The sequence below is a fragment of the Solanum tuberosum genome, unplaced genomic scaffold, assembly GCF_000226075.1.
Source record: "Solanum tuberosum cultivar DM 1-3 516 R44 unplaced genomic scaffold, SolTub_3.0 scf00320, whole genome shotgun sequence".
In the NCBI taxonomy this organism is placed as follows: Eukaryota; Viridiplantae; Streptophyta; class Magnoliopsida; order Solanales; family Solanaceae; genus Solanum; species Solanum tuberosum.
The window spans coordinates 102844-129212 of NW_006239242.1; the positions used below are offsets into that span (position 1 = coordinate 102844).

A 26369-nucleotide genomic window follows, 5' to 3' on the forward strand; every position below is an offset into this window, starting at 1 on the left:
TTGGGAGAGGATATTTGTTCTTGATGGTAACCTTGTTCAACTGATGGTAATCTATACACATACGAAAGGAACCATCTTTCTTTCTTACAAATAAGACCGGAGCGCCCCAAGGTAATACATTTGGTCGAATAAAGCCCTTATCAAGGAGATCTTTCAAATGTTTTTTAAGCTCTTTCAACTCTACTGATGCCATTCTATATGGAGTAATAGAGATAGGACGAGTATCTGGAAGAATGTCTATACCAAAGTCTATTTCTCTCTCAGGAGGGACTCTGGGAAGATCATATGGAAAGACTTCTGGAAACTCTTTTACTACTGAAACTGACTAAATAGGAGGTATCTCAACACTAGAGTCATTAACTCGGACCAAGTGATAGACACACCCCTTAGAAACTAACTTCATTGCCTTAATATATGAAATAAAATGACCATTAGGCATGGTTGAAATACTTTTCCACTCTAAGACTGGCTCATTTGGAAACTGAAACTTGACAGCTCGAGTTCTACAATCAACGGAGGCATAACAGGCATAAAGTCAGTCCATACCAAGAATGACATCAAAATCTACCATGTGTAATTCGACTAAATCAGCCATGGTGTCCTTGTGATTCACAGAAATGACACAATCATGATGTACTCGCTCAGCTAGAATAGACTCCCCAACATGTGTAGAAACACAAAAAGGTTCACAGAGTTTCTCAGGAAGAACATCAAAACTATTGCTCCTGGGTCTAGCAAAGTATAAACATCAACAGTAAAGACTTTAATCATACCAGTGACAACATCTGGAGAGTTCTCTTGCTCTTGACGACTAGTGATTGCATAAAGACGGTTTTTTCCTCCGCTGGTATCGAATGTAGCTCCTCTAGGTGCAGCCTTGTCTTATGGAGAAACTGATGAAGATTGGGCTCTATTGCCCTGATTTCCACTACCTTGCTGATTCTTAGGGCAATCTTTCATGAAGTGACCATCTTGTCCACACTTGAAACAACTTGACTAGCCATCACGATACTTACCTGGGTGGGTTCTACCACACTTAGCATATGTAGGATCCAAGTTACCTCCTTGTGCCACACTACCCTGAGACTGCGCAGGTCTAGCCCTGAAATGTTGTGAATTTTGACTATTGTACTCACCTTTGTTTCTGTTTCAGGTGCACTAGCAGATGATGAAGCAGGTCCCTTTTGATTTTGCTGAAAGGACGAACGGTTAACATTACTTTTCTGCTACCCGGACTCATTCCCTATCTTAGCTTTCTTATTTCTGAATTCCTCACTATCCCTAAGCTTGTCTTCCTCAACCTTCTGTACATAGACCATCAACCTTGATATATCCATGTCCCCAATTAGCATAACTGCCCTTCTTTCCTTGCTTGATAGATGGGACAACCCAACAACAAACAAACTCATTCTACTCATCATATCCACAACCATCTCCGGAGCATAACGGGATAGTTGGGTGAACTTCAACCCATACTCATGAACACTCAGTGACTCTTCCTTAAGGGTAAGAAATTCCCATACCTTAGCCTCTTTCAGTTCTCGGGGGAAAAAGCTCCCCAAGAAGGCCTCCTCAAAACAAGCCCAACTTGCAGGTGGTGCATCCTCAGCTCTACCCTCCTTCCACTGGTCAAACCAAGTCCTAGCAACATTCTTCAATTGATATGCACTTGTTCAACTCGTTTAGTATCGCGGCAACGCACATAACATCAAACACGCGCAAACACTAATTAGAAGGAAACTTTTTAGAGATCAAACTCTAACGCATAAAATGAGTATGAAAGAAGTGAGAAAATTTCCTAAATGTTGCAGCGTCCTAATTATTGATGTGGCGCGCTTCACACCGATAAACTCCCTACGACTCCTGAACTCTGTGCTCTGATACAAAGTTTGTCACTCCCCAAGCCTACACCCCGGACGTGGCTGGCACTCGAGAACTATTGATGGCCCCAAGCGAACCCTTGGCCTAGCTTACTTACTCAGCGAAAGACTTTAAGCATTAAGAAAAGAAATCAAATGCAAGATAATCAACTGTCTCAAACTAAAATCATAATGATTTAGAAAATAAACATTTAACTTAACCAAAGTGGCAACTCAAATCTGAACATAAGCCAATAACAAGATAATGACAAATGAACTAACTGACTGACTATCTATGAAGCTTCTAAAACTGAGATGGATGTCAGGAAAAGACCCACGACATCCTAATGAACTAAAATAATGAAATCAATAAAGGGGATCCTCTAGAAAGCAAGGAGGCTCACCATCAGACTCTGAGGACTCAACTGGATCAACGATGCGTTGGATGTTGATTCTGGTTACCTGTGTCTGCATCATAAAATGATGCAGGCCAAATGGTATCAGTACATTGAATGTACGAGTATGCGAGGCGAGTTCTAGAACAAGACATAAGCTTGAAGGAACTGAAGAACTTAACTAGCTCAACTCAACTCAACCAAACTGATTTCAATATAAAGCAGTGTAAATAAATGCAGTATAAAGAAAAGCTTTAAAACATGGTTTTCAATTCTGTGTATTTAGAAATACAATAATAACTCTATATATATGCAAATATACAATATTAACTCTATTTGTATATGAAAATACAAATATTTCTGATATATATAAAAATATAAAATACTGATGTGAGAGTTTCTCTAAACCGACAACCATCACTTAAGAGCTATCGTGATGATACAGCATTTTACGTCACACTGCCAGGGCCATCCTCTACTTTGCCATGAGTATAGAACCTGAACTACTAAGTGGATCCACTAGTCTATGCTAAAAAGCACTAAGGAATCATCTAAAAAGTATGACCATTTTCTACCCATGGTGGCTACATGGTTTATGGGGGCTGTGAGTTGTCTGAACTCTCCCCCATATCGGTGCTCAATACTACTCTCAAAATATGATACTAGCTCTTATGTTTTTAAAAAACCATACTTCTTTATGTGATTTGAGATAGTTGCTCAAAAACTTAGCTCAAAGTCTCTTTACTGAAAAACTAGCTCAGAGTCTCTTTACTGAAAACTAGCTCAAAGGCTCTTTACTGAAAAACTAGCTCAAAGGCTCTTTATTGAAAAACTGGCTCAAAGGCTCTATTAGAAATCAAGGTTTCCTTTCTTCTTTAAATGTGAAAACATTTTACTCTTTGGGAATACATTGTCCCGATATAATCTTTTGAAGAAATGAACTTCTAACTCTGCTCATTACTCAACTCAAAACTCAAGTCTTAAAACAAAGTTGAAACATTTGTAAAAGACTCTTGGAAGACTCTATGAACTGCTATTGACTTGACTCTTAACTTCTCTTAACTTGACTCTTAACTTATCTTGGCTTGACTTTTAACTGATCCTTGAATTGAATTATGGATTAAAGGATTGTGATTTGTGATAGGAAAGATCTCATGCTGTTTAGGAATGATTTTAGATAGCAAAACATGAGAAATGATCAAGAAATCACTGCCTGGAAGCGAGTCCGCAATGCAGAGATGTATTTAAATTTTTTGTCGCAAAAATAATTTTTGAGGCAAAACGATCCGTGACCGCTCCGCAACGAGAGGAGAACTTTTTCAATCTTGAGGAACAGGTCCGCGTCGACCTGGTACGTAGATTCTGCCGACTTGTTCCTTCTTTGTTTTCAAACCCCAAATCACCTAAATTTGATTATTTTTCTCTAATTCTCTTTAGATTCAGATACCCATCATATGTACACAAGAATCTAATCAAACACAACTCTAAAATCGACCTTAAACTCTCAAGAAACTCCTAAATCTCAATCCCAAATTCAAGAACGAAAGTAAATTCAAGAACACATATCAAGAACATTCAAACTTTCAACTTTTAGGATGAATTCATGCTGAATTAAAGATGTTTGGCGCGTGGATGAACGAACCCAACGCTGTGTGAACTCACATACCTCGTAGGGATCACCCCTTGACGAAATCCACAAGCGATTCTTCAAGAACTTGACAATTCATCCTCCTTCTCCTCATTTCTCTTCTTCTTTTCTCTTTTCTAAAACCCTAACTCAATATCGTAAAAGCGTAAACTGAATCCTATCAGTTTAGACCACAATTAATTACCAAAAATGAAATTAAGTCATGGGGTATGGAAAAGACCATAATGCCCTTCTAAAATCCGGATTGGACATTTCCTTATTCGAACAGCTCAACTTCCAATGGGTATATCTCACTCATACGAACTCGGAATCGCGCAAACTCGATGGCGTTGGAAAGATCATTCCAAGATATTTCCTGAGATTTCTAGAAACACACCTAACTCATTTTGAGCTAGAAGTTATGGTCATTTGAAGTTGACAAAAAATTCAACTTTAACACACTTAACAATTTCCATATTTTCTTTATACTTTCCAAAAATGACTATTTCCTCTTTTTCCTTTTTAGTTCTTTCTAGTTGCAGGGTGTTACAACAACACCAACATTTTTTAGAAACAATATTTATCCCCATATGTTGCAGTACCTCATCTATTGGGACCCTAAACTTCCACATTCTCCAAAGAAATAAAGACATTTTGAATGGAAACTTTTTACTCCACATGAACTTAAAATTTTCTTCCTCCTGATCCTTCTGCCTTATATAATTCCAAGCACTTCTTACAGAGAAATAACCATTTGGTTCAAGCATCCAAACTGGCTTGTCTAATCTGTTTGTATGCTTTGGTGGTGGAAAGTTCTTAATAATAAACTGAACATAGTATTCATGAAGACAAACACCCAACTTCTGCTCATCCCATCCTTGTGCATCAATGAACAACTCAACTTCTATCTATTTTCCCCTATTTCTGAAATAATGTGATAAAGAGCACCCATAGTAGTCCAGTTGTCATACCAAAAACTAGAGTTTCCCTTTTCAATCTTCCACCCGATTTGATGTTTAATAAGTTCCCTAACAAAGATTAACTTCTTTCATATACTTGAAGCTCCTCTGCTCTGAGCCACCACTAGATGGAGTTTTTTGCAATATTTGTTAACCATATAAGTCCCCCATATCGAAGGTTTAGTCCTTAAATTCCACCACAACTTGCAAAAAAGAGCATTAGACACATCAACAATAGACAACCAACTCCACCTCTGCCTTAGGAAGACATAGATTGTCCCAACTCACCCAGTGCCTACTCTTCTTGTCAATGGTGTTATTCCAGAAAAACTTAGCAAAAATGCTATTGAAGTTGCCTTATTACTCTTTTAGTAGGATTAAGGTCTGATAACAAATGAATAGAATTGCCTGTAAAACATGATTAATGAGGACTACCCTTCCTCCATAGGATAAGAATTTACCTTTCCAACTTTGAACCCTATTTCCTATCTTCTTCACAAAAGTATCTTAGTAGAAAATCTTATTCCTTCCATAAAAAATAGGACATTAAATAAATGAAGGGGAAAGTACCTTGTCTAATGCAAGTGATCTTCTTTATTCTAGCCACAATTCTTGTTGTCACCTTTTCATGAATGTAGAAGGCACTCTTGTCAAGGTTGATAAGTTGTCCAGAAGCAACCTCATATTTCTTCAGCACTTGCATCATTAACTTCATGGATCTTTATCCTGCTGATACAAACAAAATGGTGTCATCTGCATAGGCCAAGTGATTGATAGGATCACTCCATTTAGGAACACCAAAACCTTTGAAATCTTCCCTCTCATTAAGAGCATTAAGTCCCCTAGTTAAAGCTTCAGCTGCAATAATAAATATTATTGGGGATAGAGGATCACCTTGCTTCACTCCTCTAGTAGATTTAAAAAAAACCTTAGCCTGCCCATTGATAAGTACAGAATACCAATTATTTGCGAGTATTATGTATATCAAGTCAATTAGAATCTCATTGAAGAAAAACTTTCTAAACACCTTAAAAATAAATAACCATGATAATCTGTCATATGCTTTAGTCATATCCAACTTCACTACCACATTAGCAGTTTTGGTTCTAATTTTTTATATCTCTGATAATTTCTTGTGCCAATATGATATTTTCCACAATGCTCCTTCCTTTACTGAATCCTATCTGATTAGGCGAAATAAGAATAGGTAATAAAACCACCAATCTTCCATGAATAACTCTGGAAAACACTTTATTTATAAAATTACTTAGACCAATTGGTCTGACATCCGAGAAGGACTTTACCTGGTCCTTTTAAGGGAGTAATACAAGATTCGTATGGGTGAAAATCTCGGTAACTCTTGACCCCCCAAAAAAGCTTGTACAACCTCAATTATGTCTTTCTTGATAATCTCCCAACATGTTTGATAAAGCATACCTGTGAAACCATCAGGACCACTACAACTTTCTCCATTAAGAGCAAAAATTGTTGCATTTACCTCTGTCATCAGGAAATTTAGTTAGTTCCTTATTCTAATCTTCATTAATAACACATGGTATGTGATCTAAAATGACAAAATCTTCTGAGAAACAATCTTCTGAGAATTGGTTTTGAAAAAACCTCACTGCCTCCTTTGCAATCTTATTTTGATCTTCTATCCACTCCCCTTCTGCATTTTGGATTCTATTCAACTGGAGCCTCTTCCTTCTCCCATTTACATAAGCCTGAAAGAAATTAGAGATTTTCTCTCCATCTTCAAACCATTTCATACTAGAATTTTGTCCTCCAGTATTCCTCCTCCAAAAAAAGATATCTGGACAAGTCTGCGTTTGCCTTGTGTAACCTTTCCCTATTATGTTGGGTTGGAGCCATCTCGAACTGCATTTCCTGAATCTGTAAAAATTCTTCTAATGTTGCAATTCTTTGAAAAATGTTGTCATACGTCTCCTTGCTCCATTAGACCAAAAAACCTTTCAACTTCTTGATTTTATAATGCAATACATAAAAGGGGTTACCTTCAAAATCTGCAACCCACTGATTTCTAACAACATCCATAAAATCCTCATTCTTTAGCCAAAAATTCAAGAATTTGAATGGTTTTTAAATGACCCCTCCATTCTGTGAACATTTAACTTCTATTGGTGAGTGATCAGACCCCTTTTTTATCAAGTGTTTCACTGCAATAGTTGGGTATATGTCTAGTATTTTTTTATTACTGAGAACTCTATCCAACCTCTTAAAAATACAGGCATTGTCAGTTCTCCCATTCCACCAAGTATAAGTGCTTCCAGAGTACCCTATATCAAAGACACCACATTCATTTATACAATTAGAAAAATCTTCAGTCTCTTGGAAGAAAACTGGTAAGCCTCCCAATTTCTCTTCCTCGGAAAGAATGACATTAAAATCTCCTCCTATTAGCCAAGGATACGGGTATTGATCAGTCAACTGTGTTAATGAAGCCCATAACTCCCTTCTAATATTGTCCCAGCATGCAGCATAGACTATAGTGATCATGACTTCTTCATTCCAATTTTGATGCTTAACCTTGACTGTTAAGTGTTGGACATTGTCTAACAGAATATTAATCTATATTTCCTCTCTAGCAAAAAACCAAATCTTGCTTGAACAATTTGCTATAGCAGTATGATGCTCCAGGACCCTTCTATAAGTGTCAATATTAGATGAATCTTGAAAAGTTTCCATCAAACCAATTATCCAATATTGATGTCTCCTATTAAGATTAGTCAATCTCTCAAAAGCTTGTTGAGTATTGACTGGTCGAATATTCCAAAAAAATAGTTCATTCATTGGTATACTTGTTGAATTATTTTGAGGTGGCTAGCCTCAATGATAATGGTCTAATAGGAGGGGCCTCTTTTTTATCCTTGTTTCGTTTAACTTTATTGTTACTACCTTTTTATTACATCAACCTGCTTTTGTGATAAACCACTCTCTCTTGCTATTTTATGAATGTTGTTGATTATTGCTTCTCTAGTTCTATCCCCACTTATTTCTCCATCTATGTGTCCTTCAAACTTGGAAGTATCAATGAAGGATTGAGGAGTTTCTTGCGAACTTGACATTACCTGGACTTCTGTTATTGCTACCTCAACCATATTTTCATTGTTGATTGTGTCAGTACTCTTTCTTCCTGATTTTTGTGAGGATCTTAACATATCATCATCATTTTTGTTGCACCTATTGTTGTTTCTACTACCACTATTACTGCCTTTTGAAGTGTTACTATCAAGAGTTCTCAATTTTCCCGAGTTAAGCAATTGCCCTTCATTTATTGTTTCTTGAACCTCCTCAATGTTTCTGTTATCTATCTCACCGTCTTTTGTCTTGTCTCTATGATGATGGTTGATATTTGTATTCTTGACTTGGTCTGAAGGACTCAAAACATTCTCTGATGTACTTATCTTCTTTATAACATTATCCAGTTTGTTTGTCGATGTGTTACTTGGAAAAAAGGCTTTTTCCCCTCTCCTACCATACCCTTACTATTATTCTGTTCATGTCCCTTTTGTTTCTAATTTTTGACCTCTGGGGTAGCCACAACTTCATCTCCTTTATTGCATTCCTAATTAGTTCTTGGATCCTTCTCTGTAATCTCCTCTTGATGTTTTTCTAGTTGGGCAAAAGTATTTGATAACAAAACCTGATTATTGCTTGATGTTTCCTGTTGTGGTCTTTTCCTTCTGTTAGGGGTGAAGACTCTCATGTCTTTCGTTGGATTCCATTTTTGCTTGATGTTGTTACCTTGATGCTTATACTTTTGTCTTTGAAAGTTCTCCTCCTCCGTTACATTATCATTAGAATTATGACTCATTTTCTGATCTTGATAGCAAGGTCCACTACCTTGCCACTGGTAAGTGTTCAAACACCATCCTAATATTGATCTAATATCCCTATCTCTTTTGTCTCCTTTGCTTCATGTGACTCTCTCAATTCAGGATGTGAAATATAACATTGTGATTCTTTATGCCCTTGTAATTTACAATTTGTGCAACATTTTGGCATATAATCATATCTAATGTTAATCCATGTTGATATTATTTCTCCAGAATTAGCCTTTTTAATTCCAACATTGATCCTTTTGGGGAAATCTCTCAATAGGTCTACTTCAACCTTAATCTTGGCACAACTAGGTCTAGATTTATTCTTCGTTGCCATGTCCACATGAAGGGGTTTTCCCACTGCCCTTGCCATGGAGAAAAGAGATTATTTGACAAAAAGTTTGGTGATAATCCAGGGAATGAAATCCATGCTAGAGCCGTAGTTGTTTCAGCCTCCGGATTAAACCAAGGTTCCCATTTGAGAGGTCTCATCTGGTAAAAATCATCCCTTGCTCAAAGAAAATATCCAGGTTTTGACATTACTTGAACATAATCTTCCAAAGTAGTAAGTCTAATCAAAACATGTTTGTCACGTAGAAATCCAATCTTGCACTCGGCCTTTATTTCACATTGCAGGGGTATAGTTCTCCTTATTTCTTCCATTTCAGGCGATCTGTATGAGAATTTTTCAATGATAGCAAATTGTCTGTTTTCCTTTATGATCATGTTATTAACTTTTTCCTCTTCCCATAAAACAATAGGCTCTCCATAGACATAGGTGATATTTTTAATGGGAATAGTATGATCAACAAAACTAACTTCTAGCATTAATGAATTCAAATATGTTGGTTGCAACAGAACTGGTGGGGGTTCACTACCTGGAAGTGGTGGCCAGCCATTGCTGGCTATAGCCATGTCAAATTCGGTCGATGATAGGCGGATCTAGGGTTGCGAGAGGAGCTGCAGCGTGAGTGATGAGTCCATGATTTGGATTCATTTTAATATATTTAGTGTCCTCAAATGCATATTTTGTGCCAATAACTGATGTAAATCCTTGAATTTCAGGTATTTGGATTGAAGAACAAAGCATAGACACTTGACCAAAAGGAACAAGGCAGCTGAAAGGACGAGGAAAAGAAGACTTGAAGATCACCTAATCCATTAGGCAAGTCGCCGAATGGCTAATGTCTCACCTAATATTAATGTGTGCCAAGCCCTGAAGGAGAAAATCAAGTCGGCGATGGAAAAGAGCAGTCGACGAGTCGATGAATGGTTTCGGGATGCACTGCCATATCGCCCAAAGTTTCAGAACTTGAAGATGCTGAAGGCCAAAGAAAAAAGGCGATGGAATTGACCAAAAGGCGGATTGCCGAGTGGATCGGCGATCCCGACTTATTGCACCGAATGGTCCTTCGCAGCACATTTTTGGCGACACTAAATACGTTTTTTATATGCTTAGTTTAGTATGCAGTTTTTAATCCAATTTTGTATCAATCATTTTATTGTTCAGTTTTCAAGTTTAGAGCTTAGAACTGAGCTTTTGAAGACAATATTTCCTTAGCTTTGAAGATTTGAAAATTTCCATTTCTAAGAAATTGGAAGTGGGTGTTGAAGATTCTTCATCTTAGACCTTTGTAAATACAATATCAATCTTACCCAGTTGATGGAAACACAATTTGGTAACGATTTTTACCTTTTTATGATGTCTAGCTAAAACCCCAATTCTTGGGGTGTGATTATGTGATTATGGGTTGATTTACCTGCTGGGTATTGTTAATTGATTGTGTAAATGATGTTTAAAAGTGATTTCATTCCGTAATTGTGGCTTAAGCTAAAGGGTTTTAGTTGCAAATACAAGTCTACCTTCGTGTTTTTGGCTTGCTCGAGAGAGATGTTTTAAAACCAAGATTGTTGAATTGATGGTCTGTGGGTATTGGGTTGTCATGGGTTCAGCTCGAGATAGTGAACCCTAAACCCTTTCCACACATTCAGCTCGAGGGAGTGAATGGACTAAAACGAAGATAGTTACTAATTGTTGGTTATTGGTGTTCAAGAGAAACCAATTTGATTTAGGGTAAATTGTTCGAGATAAAGTTTATCCTCACTAAAGTCTAGCTTATTCGCTATTTACAGATATTCACTATTAATTGCAATTACCCAATTATCTACCTTAGCCCATAATCCAATCACATCCTAAGAACCCGTTTCTATATTTGCTATTTTTCGTCTTATTTGTTGTTGTAGCTGATAGTTGAAATCAAATCCCTCTGATATTTGACAATTTGTCACCCCTAATTTGAACCATGTTTTTATTCGTAAATGTTTTTAGCTATGATTAACTTGATCATATTCATGCTTTTCTATTGGTTCTCAAATACGTACCACTCCCTTGGGACTCAACCCCAACTTACATAGTTGGGTTATATTACTACTTAACGATCGTTGACACTTAGTATTGGATGAATGTCTTTGATGACGTTATAATAATCAAAATGGTGCCGCTGCCGAGGAGTGGTGATACTTGAGAATTTTTAGTTAAGTTGAATTTGTTTCTTGTTAGTTTTAGTAAACTTACTTAATTTTTAGTTTTTGTTTACGTGTTGCTATTTTGAGCAGAGACTTGGAGCATATTTGGTAGCAAAAGTAACCCAATGGATCATCCTCTTTCGAGATTGATGATGTTTAGGGATAACATCTTAAATTTCAAGTAATTAGAGGGTGAGTCCATGTATGAGTTGTGGTAAAGGTTTAAAATCCTATTGCAGCAATGCCCAACTCATGAGATTCCGGATAAACTACTTCTGGAATGTTTCTACCGGGGTCTTAGCCCCGAAAATAGAATAATGGCTGACCAACTCTCTGCTTGATGCGACACTCCTATGAGACCGCATCTTAACTCCTTGATTGTGTGGCCAAAACCAACAAGGAGACTGAGAAGGACCAACACTTGGCCACATTGTTGGGTCAGCTGGATATCTTGGCCCAAAAGGTCAAGAACTTAGAGGCACTGTCCAAAAAGACAGACAGGTACACCCCCCCTCAAGAGTTTCGAAAGATGAAGAAGCAAGAGGGCGGGAAAATTGAAGAGGTCCTCTTACTCATTCTACACAAAGTTGAAGGACACGACAGAGTGTTGGAAGAGATAAGAGAAAACGTCTTGATGTTGAACCAAATGACGACCTCACATTCTATGTTCATTCAGCTACTAGGGTTGAACCAAGTGTTGAATGACCTCTACCTAGAACCAGAAGGGGGGTTTCCTTGTAAGAATGAGGCAAACCCCACTAATGGAACTTAAGTGGGGACTCACGTCGTGCCATGACGTTAACTAAGGCGCTTCTTGGGAGGCAACACAAGGTTTTATCGCTTTAGTTTTTGTTTTGGAAATAATGGTGTGTTGATTATGCAGGTTAAAGTATGGAAAGTGGTTGAAAAGTGCAGGTTGGCGAGATAAAGGTCCAGTCGGTGAATCGCCGAAGAGGTCGGTGACCCCAACCTAGACCGTTGTTGGACTCAAGACAATATTACATTGGAGTTTGTAAAACTTGGCGAGCCCAGGAAACGATTGATGAGTAGCCGACCAGGTCGGCGATCACGATCTAATCCGCCGTTTGGATCCCCACATTAACTGGAGATCTTGTAAAACTCGGTGAGGTAAATGACCACTCGGCGTGTCGCCGAGTGGGTCGGCGAGCACGACTAATGTCGTCGAATGGGCGAGAACTGGACAGTTTTTAAAAGGCCAAAGGTTTAAACTTTCAAACTCTTCACTTTCCCTCACTTTTGATCCTCCCAAAACTCATAGCCACGCTTTAGTTTCTATATTGTTGCATTTCTATAGTATTTTAGTCGTTGATTTGTGCTCGGATTGGTATTACATTGTTGCCTAACATTTCAATATCAATTTAATCGGCATTTAAGGTTGGGCAAAAGCTTCTACCTGGAGAACAAGGTAAGGGCAAGAGGCCCATATCTGACAGGGTGACTACTGGCTCCCAGGATGCCCTATTTGAGCCTGAGGATGACCAACCCCTACAGTCCCGGCGAGCTGAGATTCAAGCTAGATCTCCCCCTGACTCAGCCAGAGTCCCTCGTACTCCCACACCAGCAGACTTATTGCCAGCTCTGGCACCTTGTGTGGCTCATGTTCCACCAGTCATCCCTCCTCTCAAGCTTTTGAACTGATTGAAAGGTGATGGTTTGCAAACCATCCTCAAGGAGAAGTTGTTATCGACAGAGGACCTGGAAGGTAAGTACTCAGATGTACGGGACACCCTCCATTTCCATAGATTCGAGCAGTTCACCAGGCCCTGAGGCGTCTATATTCCTTAATGGGTCTGGGAATTATACACAGCATACAGTGACTTGGTCCCAAAGAGCAAGAAAAAGGCAAGCGAGTTTAGACAGATTAAGTCGGTCATGGTTCGGGGTAAAGAAGTTGGGTGTAGCAATGAGTACATCTACACTATTTTCGACAGGGATGTGCATTCTTCAAGTCCCTAAGAGGGATTGTCGACCGCTGAGTCACTAGATGAGTTAAAGGGCTGACTGGCACCTCTGATTTCGTATACCACCCTGAGGTGGATCGAGGCGGGAGTCTGCATTGAGAAGAGAGACCTGAGTATTGCTGCCCTATTCTGGTTTGGCTTTATCAGCAGCACCATGATGCCATCCCAGAACGAGTCTCTCCTCCGCCATCCTAAGGCGACATGCCTTGGGTTTATCATATCCAAAAGGCGCATTGACCTGGGACTTATCATTGAGCAGGAGATGACCATGAGGGCCAAGTAGAGGCAGACTTCTTTTCCATTCCCAGTACTGATCACGGAGCTATGTCGGCGTACTGGAGTGCCACGGGATGTTGCGAGAGATTTTGAGGTTACCCTTTCCTCTTCCACTGACATTCGGCGTATTAAGGCTGAGTATACTATAGAAGAGGTTGATCGGAGGAGGGCAGCTCCGGTGGACACATCCCCAGAGGTGGATATAGATTCGATACCTGCAGAGGCATCTTTGCCTACTCTGGCCTTCAGGTACTTTTGCCCCTTTCTCTTCTTCATAGGCTCTAGGCACCTCCACTTCCTCCCAGCCGGCCAAGATTACTCAGGCGAAGATCCTGAAGATGGGGCATCTGGCCCATTCAGCTGACGTGAGGGCGACCCGACTAGAGAGATCCATCCCTTAGATGATTGAAAGTGTTATCACTGCTGCACTGACCCCCCTCCCGACTACCACCGGAGATGTGCCTAGGGATGATCCAGCAGTTGATGAGTCGGAGGCAGAGATCGATGAGGAGCTGATAGAGATCAGGGAGGAGAGCATATATAAAGACTTGCCGGATCTTGAGGAGACGATCGTGCAATCAGTGATCCAGACATCGCTGATAGAGGCATCTATGGGTGGATCTAGTGGAGTTGTTCCTTCTGAGGTGACTCTGGGCACTAATGAGCAAGATCAGACTGATGCACCGGGCACTGATGCCCAGACAAATGGAGCGACTGTGTAGACAGGATCCTTCTTTACCCTCTCTGTCTTGCTTTATTTTAACTTTTGGATATTTTATTTTTGTTTGCATTTGAGGACAAATGACTTTATTTGTGGTGGGGTGAGGCCCACCTTTTGTGTGACCTTTTGTGAATCTCTTGTTTTATGTATATATTTGGGTTTTGAGCAATAATTGTGTGTTACACTGTTTTTGTGGATAATTGAGCTTGTGGCTCCTTGTTTTTAATTGCAAATGATTTTTGGACCTTTCCGAAAAATTTGTGCCACCTCTTGTTTGTGTTAAATGTGGTTGTTCTCTTGCAAATTTGAGCATCAGTTTTGATCAATATAGATGACTTTAATATTGCTCATAATCGAACAAAAATGAATGTGCGGCTACAATGAGGCCAAATGAAGTTGCATAGACAATATGTGAACTCTTTGCATCTCATTGTGACTAGCCAAGTATCTAATTGAGTCTCTTGTGATGAACATTGCACACTAGCGAAAGTGTGGAGTCTTGTTTGACATTGGTGTCAATGCCTTGTGTGATGAGCTTACCGTGAACCATATGTGATGACACCTAGAATTTTCCCCATTGGTCCGTTAACTAAGTGAGGCAACCTCTTGAGATGATCTTAGGAAACTTTGAAGAGTGTGAAACAATTTGACATTATACCTCTTTTGTTGGCCTACCTTGTGAGTGTGTGAACCCCGCTTGAGCACCCCTTGAGCCTGAACCTTTTCTTGGAAGAAACTTGATAAAATTGTGACCTTTCTTGATCCATTACCTATAATTCTCATGATTTGTGGTTTGTTTGAATAGCCAACTTAGGCCAAAAGCCTAAGTTTGGGCTGTGGTGAAAGAGAAGGTAAATCAACAAGTGCAAGAAAGTTCCCTTTGACCCATGGTTTTGAGAAAAATGGAACCCCTCCATATAAAAAAAGAATAGAGAAAAAGAAGAAAAGAATGAAAAAGAAGAAAAGAATGAAAAAGAAAGAGAATGAAAAAGTTGTGAAAATACAAAGAAAATAGGGTTTCCAACAGTCCATGGAAAGTGAATAATGGGTACTTTTGAGCACGAATGAGGATGATGAAGAAAAGGAAATAAAGTGTTGTTCACACCAAATGTCATGAGGATTACAACCATTGAGCCTAAATGACCATACATTTGCACTCAGCCCCGTTACAAGCCTTGAAAAGACTTTTTTGATCTTGAGTGAGCTGAAACAAGGGTTGATTGAAAAATACGGGAAAACCTATGGGTGAAGTCATGCATTGTGTTCATCTTTGTGAGTGTGAGCATTGCATTTGATTCTGGAGCTTTAAATTGTGAACCATTGTGTGTGAATATGGAATCATTCTTTGTGTGAGGGCATTTGAGTACCTTTGTTGAACTTGAACTTGCATTTGAAGCAAGTATTGTGAGCCTGAGATTCTTTGATAATGGTGAGTCACAACTTGAATCTTTGAGTGCACAATTGATCCTTACATGAGTAAGTTGAGTCTTTTTGTGTGCATTTATAATTGAGTGTTGTGTAGCACTGTTTGAGACATCCTTTTTTGAACTGCTGAACTTGAGTTTTACTTGAGGACAAGCAAAAGTTTAAGTTGGGGGTGTTGATGAGTCCACGATTTGGACTCATTTAGGGCTTCATTTTAATAGATTTAGTATCCTCAAATGCATATTTTGTCCCAATAACTGATGTAAATCCTTGAATTTCAGGTATTTGGATTGAGGAACAAAGCATGGACACTATTGAGCAAAAAGAAACAAGGCAGCTAAAAGGACGAGGAAAAGAAGTCTTGAGGATCACCTAATCCATTGGGCGAGTCGCCGAATGTCTAATGTCTCGCCTAATGTTCTAGTGTGCCAAGCCCTGAAGGAGAAAGTCAAGTCGGCGATAGAAAGGAGTAGCCGGCGAGTCGCCGAACGGTTCCGCAATGCAGTGCCATATCGCCCAAAGTTTCAGAACTTGAAGATGCTAAAGGCCAAAGCAAAAAGGCGATGGAATTGACCAAAGGGCGGATCGGCGATCCCGACTTATTGCATCGAATGGTCCTTCGCAGCACATTTTTGGTGACTATAAATACGTTTTAAAATTATTAGTTTAGTATGCAGTTTTTAATCCAGTTTTTGTATCAATCATTTTATTGTTCAGTTTTCAAGTTAGAGCTTAGAACTGAGTTTTTTAAGACAATATTTTCTTAGCTTTGAATATTTCCATTTCTAAGAAATTGGAAGTGGGTGTTGAAGATTCTTCATCTTAGACCTTTGTAAAGACAATATCAATCTTACCCAGTTGATGAAAACACAATTTGGTAACGATTTTTACCTTTTTATGATGTCTAGCTAAAATCCCAATTCTTGGGGTGTGATTATGTGATTATGGTTGATTTAGCTGTTGGGTATTGTTAATTGATAGTATAAATGTTGCTTAAAAGTGATTTCATTCAGTAATTGTGGCTTAATCTAAAGGGTTGTAGTTGCAAATGCAACTCTACCTTCGTATTTATGCTTGCTCGAGAGAGAGGTTTTAAAACCAAGATTGTTGAATTGATGGTCTGTGGGTATTGGGTTGTCATGGGTTCAGCTCGAGAGAGTGAACCCTAAACCCTTTTCCACACATTCAGCTCAAGGGAGTGAATGGACTAAAGCGAAGGTTGTTCCTACTTGCTGCTTATTGGTGTTCAAGAGAAACCAATTTGATTCGGGGTAAATTGTTCAAGAGAAAGTTTATCCTCACTAAAGTCTAGCTTATTCACTGATTTACAGCTATTCACTATTCATTGCAATTACCCAATTGTCTACCTTAGCCCATAATCCAATCACATCCCAAGAACCTGTCTCTATATTTGCTATTTTTCATGTTATTTGTTGTTGTAGCTGATTGTTGAAATCAAATCCCCCTGATATTTGACACTTGTGTCACCCCTAATTTGAACCATGCTTTTATTCGTAAATGTTTTTAGCTATGATTGACTTGATCATATTCATGATTTTCTATTGATTCTCAAATACGTACCACTCCCTTGGGATTTGACCCCAACTCACATAGTTGGATTATATTATTACTTAACGATCGTTGACACTTAGTATTGGATAAAGTGTCTTTGATGACGTTACAATAATTAGTGAACAAGCAAAATTATTTGAATTTTGACCAATACTTCTTCCATTTATATAGTCTTTTATTTTGAGTGTTTTGCTGTTTTTTTTTTGTTTGAGTCATACTATTTAGTTGTGAATTTACTAATGTCATGTTTATCTCGAGTCAATCCTGTGCTTTGTGAGTGTTCTGCTTGAGGACAAACAATAGTTCAAATTTGGAGGTTTAATAGATTGGTATTTTAACAACTTATTTGTCTCTTAAGCGTGAATTATTATTATGTTTTAATGCTAATGAAGAGATTTTAGGCTCTTGTTCTCGTACATGCAGACATTCCTTGGAACTTGAGAAGAATGAAGGATTTGAGCTGAAAAATCACTAAACAACTTGATAAGCAACCGATGTTTGGCAGAAGTGCACTTGAGTTTTATAGGTGCAACACATTTAAAAGAAGAAGAAATTGCAACTTGCACCTTCATGTAGCAGAAGTGCACTTACATTTTGCAGGTACAAGTGCAGGCTCTACTAGACAAAAATGATATTAAGTTGTTGACGCATCTGCGTGTAGCACAAGTGCATATGTGTTTCGCATATGCAATGCTAGTGAGGCCGATGAGATTTTAAGGGCAATTTTGTACTTGAGCAAAAAAACTGCCTTTGGAATGTTTCAATGTCAATTTAGGGATGTATGTAATTTTGTACTATACTCTTCTTCTCCAATTGAGATATTAACAATATTAGACATTGTAGAATCAAGTAGTAAGTAAAACACCATTTGTGATACATTCAAGCTTTTATCTAATTCTAGTGTTGAATATGAACGTAAAAGAGTATTGCTATTATGGTATATCTTCCATTTCTTATTTATGAGTAACTAAATTTCTTGCTAGGGTTGTGCGTGCATGATGAGTGTGTAAACTTGATTGGATAGTGATTAAATATTCTTAAAATTAATTATTAATATATATGGATTTATTGTTGTGTTTGAGACGTTTAGATAAAAATTGATGATTGCCAATTGATTGAAATCTCTAATCACTGGGAAGTGGAGTTGGGTAAGAATTCAATAGTGAGGACTTGAAATTTAATCCTTGAATTTGAGGTACAGATAGTCCTAATCCGATTAATTTTCCTTTCAAGGATTAAAGGTAGAGATAGTTTATACTCACTCAAGCCAAAGTTTGGATTTTTGAATGGCAAGGTTTATAGTTCGGAAAATCCAAGACACACATATTCATTGGATCGAGAAAACTCTGAATATAGTTGTTAGTCAAATGTTATCCATGTTATGATTGATTGTGGACTAGTTAATTATTAACTATCAAGCTGAAGCCCCATTTAAATTGCACACACCCCTAGTCTTTTCCGTTCTTGAAGAAATCCCTTGTTTTGTTGCTTAGGATATGATACTTGTGATATTGAAACAATTCTCCTGTGATCATTTTTCCCCGTTTTAAATTTAAATAATTGTTTGTGATATGATATGCTTGTCATGTTGAATTAACAAACGAATAATACGTTATCCTTTTCACCAATCCTCGTGGATATTAATATTAATATTTCAAAATAAGAATTTAGATTAAAAAAAGATTAGTTTTTTTAAAAAAAAAAAAAAAGTGGATTGACCTGGCATATCCCGCAGCCCACATAGTGATGTATTGAGCATGATGTGTTCTCACCCATCAAAATAATGGGCTAGTAACCTAGCCTTGTCTGTCAAATTCCAAAACACGTATGGGCTAATCCAAATGTGCTGGACCCAACTCCAGATTGACAAGGTTCACGTGAGAATCTCAGTGATCTACATCTTACCATCTTAATCACAAAAAAAGTATATTCTCTTCCTAATATATAAAAATAAAACATCTGGTTATATAGTGAAGCAGTTTGTGCTTTAACTACAGTGGAATCTCACATCTAAAATCCTACTGGGTAAGTTTTCTCTTTGCTCTTTGTGAAAGTACATCTGGATCAAAGTACATTCTGGATTTGCTTGAAAGATATGATTTTTAAACTTATACTAAGTGAATTTTTACATTAGCTTTTGGAACAAAGTTCAGATTTTGTTGAAATTTGGCTCCTTTTTACTTTTGAAGCATTAGGCAGTCTGTAATGTTTAAACAAGCTTAATGATTCAAACCAGTGTAATGATAATGGAAAAATGATTGTCTAAATAAGTTCAATTTCAGAGCTACTTTTTAGTTCCTGCTATATGATTGAGTGAACCATAAGACAACCTTTAGATTGAAATTCATTTTAAACTAGGTGTATAATGGTTTTGATAAGCAATTATTTTTGTCTTCTCTTCTCCAAATTCACATATACATGTCTTAAGCTGCTTTTTGTTGATAATTAGGAAAAGTGATATTACCTAAATCATAATCTAGTCCTAATATGATTCATGGTTTCCACTTTCCAATGGACTTATAAATTGCTCTCAGTACTAACTCTAATGAAGAAGCTATATTGAGTATTTTATGTATTGTGGTTGTAGCTGTCAAAAAGGCTACATGAAAGCACGAATAAATTACATTTTTTAATCTTATGACTGTGTTTTTCACTCTGCCATTATACTGTTATTATAACGATATAGAAAAACAACCATTTCGCTTCAATCGAGATTTGCATTACTGCCATCTCATTATTGCTTTTGATGATGGTAGTCTTCTAGCCAGTTTGCGCACACCTCGACTATTTTGCCGGATGCCTACCTCCCACCCAACACAGGTGTTGGCTAACTCTGTCGACCAAGGCTTAGGCATATTTCTTTGCCTATGTTGGGATTTGAACGACACCTTGTGGTTCTTCTCCCACTTCATTACCATTAGGCCACACCCTGGTGCACTTTCAGAATATCCTTGTTTTCTGCTATTTTCAAACTTATTTAAACTTTATTTTTGGGCCAATATGTGTTTAGATTCAACGAAGTCAAAATTCTTACCTTAACATTTATGCCCAAACTTAACTGGGACTCCTTTTTTCTTTTCCGAATCACTTGATCAAATTGTTGCTCTTCATTGCCTTTTTGTGTGCACTCAAGCTTACTTCTTTATTTGCAATTGTAATTTTGTTGAAACAGTGAAAGGAGAGCAAATGGTTTGAGAGAGGATGAGGGCCTGGTTGTTGAGTTTGAAAGAATCAAATGAATAAAGACATCTCTTTTTTTAGTTTTGAATAAGCGTGTGTTTACACATGTTGTGTTTTAACTTTTTTTCTTTAGTAGGTGATTTGTGAATGGGTAAATAATACAGGAAAAATAAGTTCAGGGTGTGTAGTTGGTGATTTCGCCATAGTTTAGGTGCATTTTTATGCCTTATCCCTTGTGTTTTCTTATCTTATTTAGAGTAGTTTCTATTTTCTCCTATACTGTCTCAATCAAAAAAGTAACTTTAATGTACTCAACTTTAGGTGGAACTTCTCATCGTCTCTTTGCAGTATATTTTTTCTTGATTCTTCCCTATCATCAATCACTTGCTGTATCCTTGTTTGTGTGCTATCAACTAGCTACAAAGTCCCAGGATGGTTGCACAGGGCTTCACAGTGGATCTAGATAAAGCTCTTGTCTTCCAGGTAGAAACTGCAACTCTACGTATTTAGAAGATCTGTCAAGTAAACTATAATCAATGCTGCCATCAGGGTATCATTCCTGAAGGTAATCTTGTAGTTTCTTTCTCCTCATGCTCATCTGCTTCGATGGTCTAAATCTGTTTGCATTTGTCTAATAAAAGATCATTTTGTAATTTGAGTTCATAAGGTGAACACCTTCTCCCAATTGTTACAATATATCTATCTGTAGGTGTCTAAATTCATTTGTTTGTTATACTTGCCTAAGAACCCAAAATTAAAAAAAAAATGATAGCAGAAATAAAAAAGATGTACAAAGAGGAGAAGGATTATTTTCCTGACGTTGTTTTCATAAAAGATCTATTCTAGTGATCATTGTTTTCACCTTCTCTTGGTCATGTCAAACATAATTCTTTAACCCCTAGCCCTTATTGGTTTCCTCACTGGAAACTAAATAGAAATTAACTTTTTTCAGCTAACTCATACCAATAGAATATCTACTCATTTTTCCTTTTGACTTCTGGAGTATGTTCTCAGGTTGGCCACCTTGGAGAAGCTTATCAAGAGTGGGTTCACCAGCCTATAGTTAACAAGGAAGGACCTCGATTTTTTGAAAGTGATTTTTGGGAGGTATTGCTTATTTAATCCTTATTGCCATGTAACTCAACAGGGTCATGTTTTACTCCCATGTATTATTAGAGCTGTTGTTATTCAATCTCTTCATCTGCCATGCCACACACCCATAAACAAGTATGATATACTTACATGCTTTCATTTGTAACAATTGTTCAAGTGAAGTAGAAAACTAGACGTGGAATGTACCTGTGTCAAAGACACGAATCCTATATTCATACCAGAGTCCATCTAATATCCTTCTGTTTGACAGGAGCTCCATCTATAGTGGTAGTGAGATTTTCTTCTTTGTGGAACAGTTTCTGACTCGCACAGTTTGGTGGGCGATTCCAGTCATTTGGCTCCCAGTTGTATGCTATAGTATCTCAGTATCAATCCAGATGGGCGTTACTGTTCCCGAGGTGGCATCGATTGTACTTTTTGGAATTTTTGTGTGGACATTGATGGAATATACTCTTCATCGATTCCTTTTCCATATAAAGACAAAGAGCTATTGGTAAGTATCTTTGTACATCTTCTGTCTCCAGCGGGGGGGAGTTCTGTCAGTTCTGGCCCTATCCCTTATACATATTGCAACATTGAAACTTGTTACAGGGGAAACACGGCACATTATCTTCTTCATGGTTGTCATCACAAGCATCCCATGGATGGCCTACGCCTTGTTTTTCCTCCTGCTGCAACAGCTATTCTTTGTGTTCCGGTATGTTTGATTTCATACCACTAGCTTAGTTAATATTTAGCTAATACCTCGTGGAACTACGCCTCAATCCCAAACAAGTTGGGGTTCGCCTATATAAATCCTCATTAACCATGTTCTCCATTTAAATTCATCTCAGGGCAACATTGTACAAAATAAAAATAAATATTATGAAAAATTCTCTATAATTTTACCTCACAACGTATGTGGATATAATTATATCGATACACAAAAAGCCAAAATCTCCAGTTTCAATAAGTTACAAAGCTATTTAGTGAAAAGAGAACCCTTCCAGTGACACTGAGATCTCTTGCTGGTTTGTAAAACCTATAGAGGAATACGATAGACACCTTAGCTTGTTTGGGTTAGTCGTTGATTTTGAAGTAGAAACTGACTCATTGCTAACCCTGATGATGTGAGTTTTTCAATCACTTGTCTATAACAGCTATAGGAAACTAAACACTTACAAATCCTGAGGTTTCTTTTGATGGGAAGTATATTGCATTATAGTTCTACAGGGGAAGTTTCATTCACATCAATGTACAGCAGCCAACATTCCTATTGACTCAACCTTCTCTTTTTCTTTTCGTTTTAGGGTCAGAATTATTTTCAGTGATTAGCAATCTGAAGACAATGCATAGAATTATGGGCACTCTCCCAACTTTGTATCAACTCAAATACAAAGAATACACACAAGGAGAAACACTTAGGTACACTACATGAATTTTGTTATTCATATATTGAACACCTTCCAATTCGACACTAGTATAATAACTCATTTGAACAGTCTTCTTAATATCTACACTAGTCAAAGTAGGTAATTTTATTTTGAGATGGAGGGAGAACAAAAGATTGCCAAGTTGAAAATCGTGTATTGCTGTGATATGTTAACTGTGGTGATCATTAAATTGATTGCCTATTTGTTTATTTGCTAGTAGCTATTACTATTAACATTTCCCGGAGCTTATGATACTATGTTTGTGATTACAGTTCTGGAATTTAATCAAACTCATGTCGACTCCCTCAACTGCTCCTGCTTTATTTGGAGGCGGTTTACTGGGCTATGTCATGTATGATGTAACTCACTACTACTTGCATCATGCACAACCAACAAGTGAAGTACCAAGAAATCTCAAAGTAAGTGTCTATACATGAGGCACCCCTCTAATATTATCTTAGTAATATTCTGATGAGCCTAGCCCCTTATAGGGTGGCAGAAATGCAACCCGTGAAGAATTTTAACAATTACTGTATCATGAACAATATTGCTTGATTAGTAAGCGAATGAGCCGGTAAAAAGGGAGTCCATCCTTGTATATAAAATCTTAATGCCCTCTTTGAAAGAATGAAATGAATAAAATAATATATCAAATGGTGAAAGCAAGAGTTAGAGTTTGTCCATGTATGAATCCTGTATCATTCATTGTATAATAACTGTACAATTTAGTAGACACTTTATTACATTCTTTTCATTTAAAATTTTAAATAGAATAAATCCAAATATACTTTCTTTTCCGAAAATTGAAATTGAAGGTAAAAATGTCCAACACAAAAGAGTGAGACACAAGTATTTCTAAAGACTGTAAATGTTTTGTTAAGAATACTTGAGTCTTCCTTCAATTACAAGATTGAGGAGGTTAACAGTGCTATTCGTAGGATGAGCAGGGGAAAAGTGACCGGGCTAGATGAGATTCCAGTGGAGTTTTGAAAAGCACCGGCAGGGCAGGTCTGGAGTGGTTGATTGGGCTGTTATGAGATTCCAGTGGAGTTTTGAAAAGCACCCATACATTTTCGCAGGGCATAAGTATCCCAAGTTATGCCCCACATGACTTCGGTTTCTAAAGACTTATGCCCAACTAGACCCAAGTTCTTTTGTTAAAAGGGCAAAAATTAAAAATCAGTCTATTTTAAGGCAAATTCATGCAATTTTTGTTCATTCATGTATTTTTTTCTCTAAAACGGAGAAAGGACATATGCCCCAAAAAAACATAACTACAGTTGGTGAACACTACAACGAATTCTGGTAATACTACACAACTTATGTTTTTTTTTTTTTTACAAATTTACGTTGCTGAGTATGGTATAATTATGGCTTACGACATAACTTGTTCAGCCTTACGGCATTATTTGTGGGATATTATGATACGAAAATATAAACTTATGTCCTATGAAAAGTTTGTCATTTCGATGTCATGAGTATTTTCGTCCACTCATTTTGTACTTAAAGTGCTGAAGGATAAATATTAAGGACCACCCCAAAATAGGGGCATTTGTGTGAAACTGTGACTGACCCATTAATCCATCTATTAACTCTTCCCATGTTGACCCGCCCAACTTCAACCCATAACCGCCCATTTGCCACCCCTACTGGTATACCACTAGCTTCATCAGGTAAACCTTATGATTTTATATGATTATGTGTTTAGTTTTTGAGATATCTGCTGGTATCATGAGGTATCTGTCTAACAAAAGGCTTACCTGACTGATTTTTAGATCTATTTTGGCTTCTTCATTCATGTTCAATAGTGTTGCAAATTATATGATAATGCTTCAGTTTTAGTTTGTAGGAAATACTTATAAAGATAAAATGATGTTAACCCTAAGATCTTTTGCTATGTTTTATTTGGCAGAGATATCATTTGAATCATCATTTTCGCATCCAGACCGAAGGTTTTGGTATCACTTCCTCTTTCTGGGACAACGTGTTTGGAACGCTACCACAATCTAAATCAGCCAAGAACCGACAATTCCTTTCAAAGAGGAGAATGAGATTTATTTGAAAGCATTTTTTCATCTGTTGTTACATTTTTTCTACATATTTATTGGCAAACTTGGAATATCAGCTATGTGTCTGAACGAGTTACATAACCTACTTGCAAAAACATTGTGTGCATCAGTCCATCTAGGTTGTATTTAGGTTTATCATTGGACTGCATGTTGGTTGACTTAATATATGTAGCTAAGGTTCTATTTGTTACATTTCATTTCATTTCATTTTTCTGGAGTTGTACTCCTTTCCTGTATTTACCTACTTCCTTCTTTTTATAAGGGTTGTATGCATCGATCGTGGAAATTTTAGTAGTTCAATTGGTTGATTACTTGTATTTTCACATTGTTGGTTATAGTTCGCTTCCTTCTCCTTCCCTTATGTATAATAATAATTTTAAAAAAAAACAGTTTTCATCAGTCTTAATTTGGACATTGATAAGACTCACCTCTTTAGAGATTTACAAATATAGAAATTTATTCTTTGTTTTAAAACTATGATCATGATAAAAATCAGTATTAGAGTCCAACAAAATAATTTGAAGGATTTCATAAGAGGGAAAGATCATTTTGTCCATAGAGCACTATTCAACTAATAAGAAATTTTGAGAAAAGGTATAAATTCACCTCTGAAGTTGTATCGAAAAGTCAGTTACACGTTTAAATTATTGAGGCGACCTATTACACACCTATATTACTTAAAAGTGAATTTAACACCACCCTCAAAGCTTACATGAATAAGATTAAATAAAAAATAAAGAAGGCGCGTTTGAGTAAAAAAAAAAGGCAATTTTTTTCCCACCCCCATCCTTCTCCTTCACGTTACCCTACCTTTCTTCTTCCTCCATTTTTTTCTTATCACAATTCACAAACACTCTTTTTGGTATGGCTAATGTGAAAAATAATTTTTTTTCATGATAAATTTTCAAGAAAAAAATAGAAAACAACATTGCGGGATAGAAATTCATCGCAAAGATTGCGAAGTTGTTCAATTAATTAGGTTCACTGTTCGGAAAAAATTCTGATGAGACATCTAAATTGGTCAATCATTACTATTCCCACATCAAATTCGTCAAGTCAAGAATGAATATTCAATTTATTTTTGTGTTTTTTTGGTTGATTGTGAGCATTTGAAATAAGAAAAGGGAAAATGCATAAGTACCCCTCAGCCTATGCCCAAAATCCCTGAGACACACCTAACCTTTACTAAGGTCCTATTACCCCCCGAACTTATTTTTTAATTAATTTTTTACCACTTTTCGGCTTACGTGGCAATATAAACCAAATAGTTTGAAAGCTTTGTTCAACACGCGCCGGGCCCCACTTTTTCAACTTTCTAAAAAGTAGCTTTTACACTTCTCAAAATTTCAAAAAGCTATCCTATTATTTATAATCTACTTTGTTAATATATTTTTAGTTAGTTTATAGATTT

General features: G+C 37.2%; 1 protein-coding gene across 1 annotated transcript; it reads left to right on the top strand.

Moving 5' to 3' along the window:
* Positions 1-19142: 19142 nt before the first annotated feature.
* Positions 19143-25235, top strand: LOC102601993 (fatty acid 2-hydroxylase 1-like). Its single transcript, XM_006360256.2, has 7 exons — positions 19143-19209; positions 20686-20847; positions 21379-21471; positions 21774-21970; positions 22069-22174; positions 23162-23308; positions 24802-25235. The coding sequence occupies exons 2-7, from the start codon at positions 20797-20799 to the stop codon at positions 24949-24951; spliced, it is 744 nt and encodes a 247-aa protein (XP_006360318.1). The 5' UTR covers positions 19143-19209; positions 20686-20796; the 3' UTR covers positions 24952-25235.
* Positions 25236-26369: the final 1134 nt, after the last annotated feature.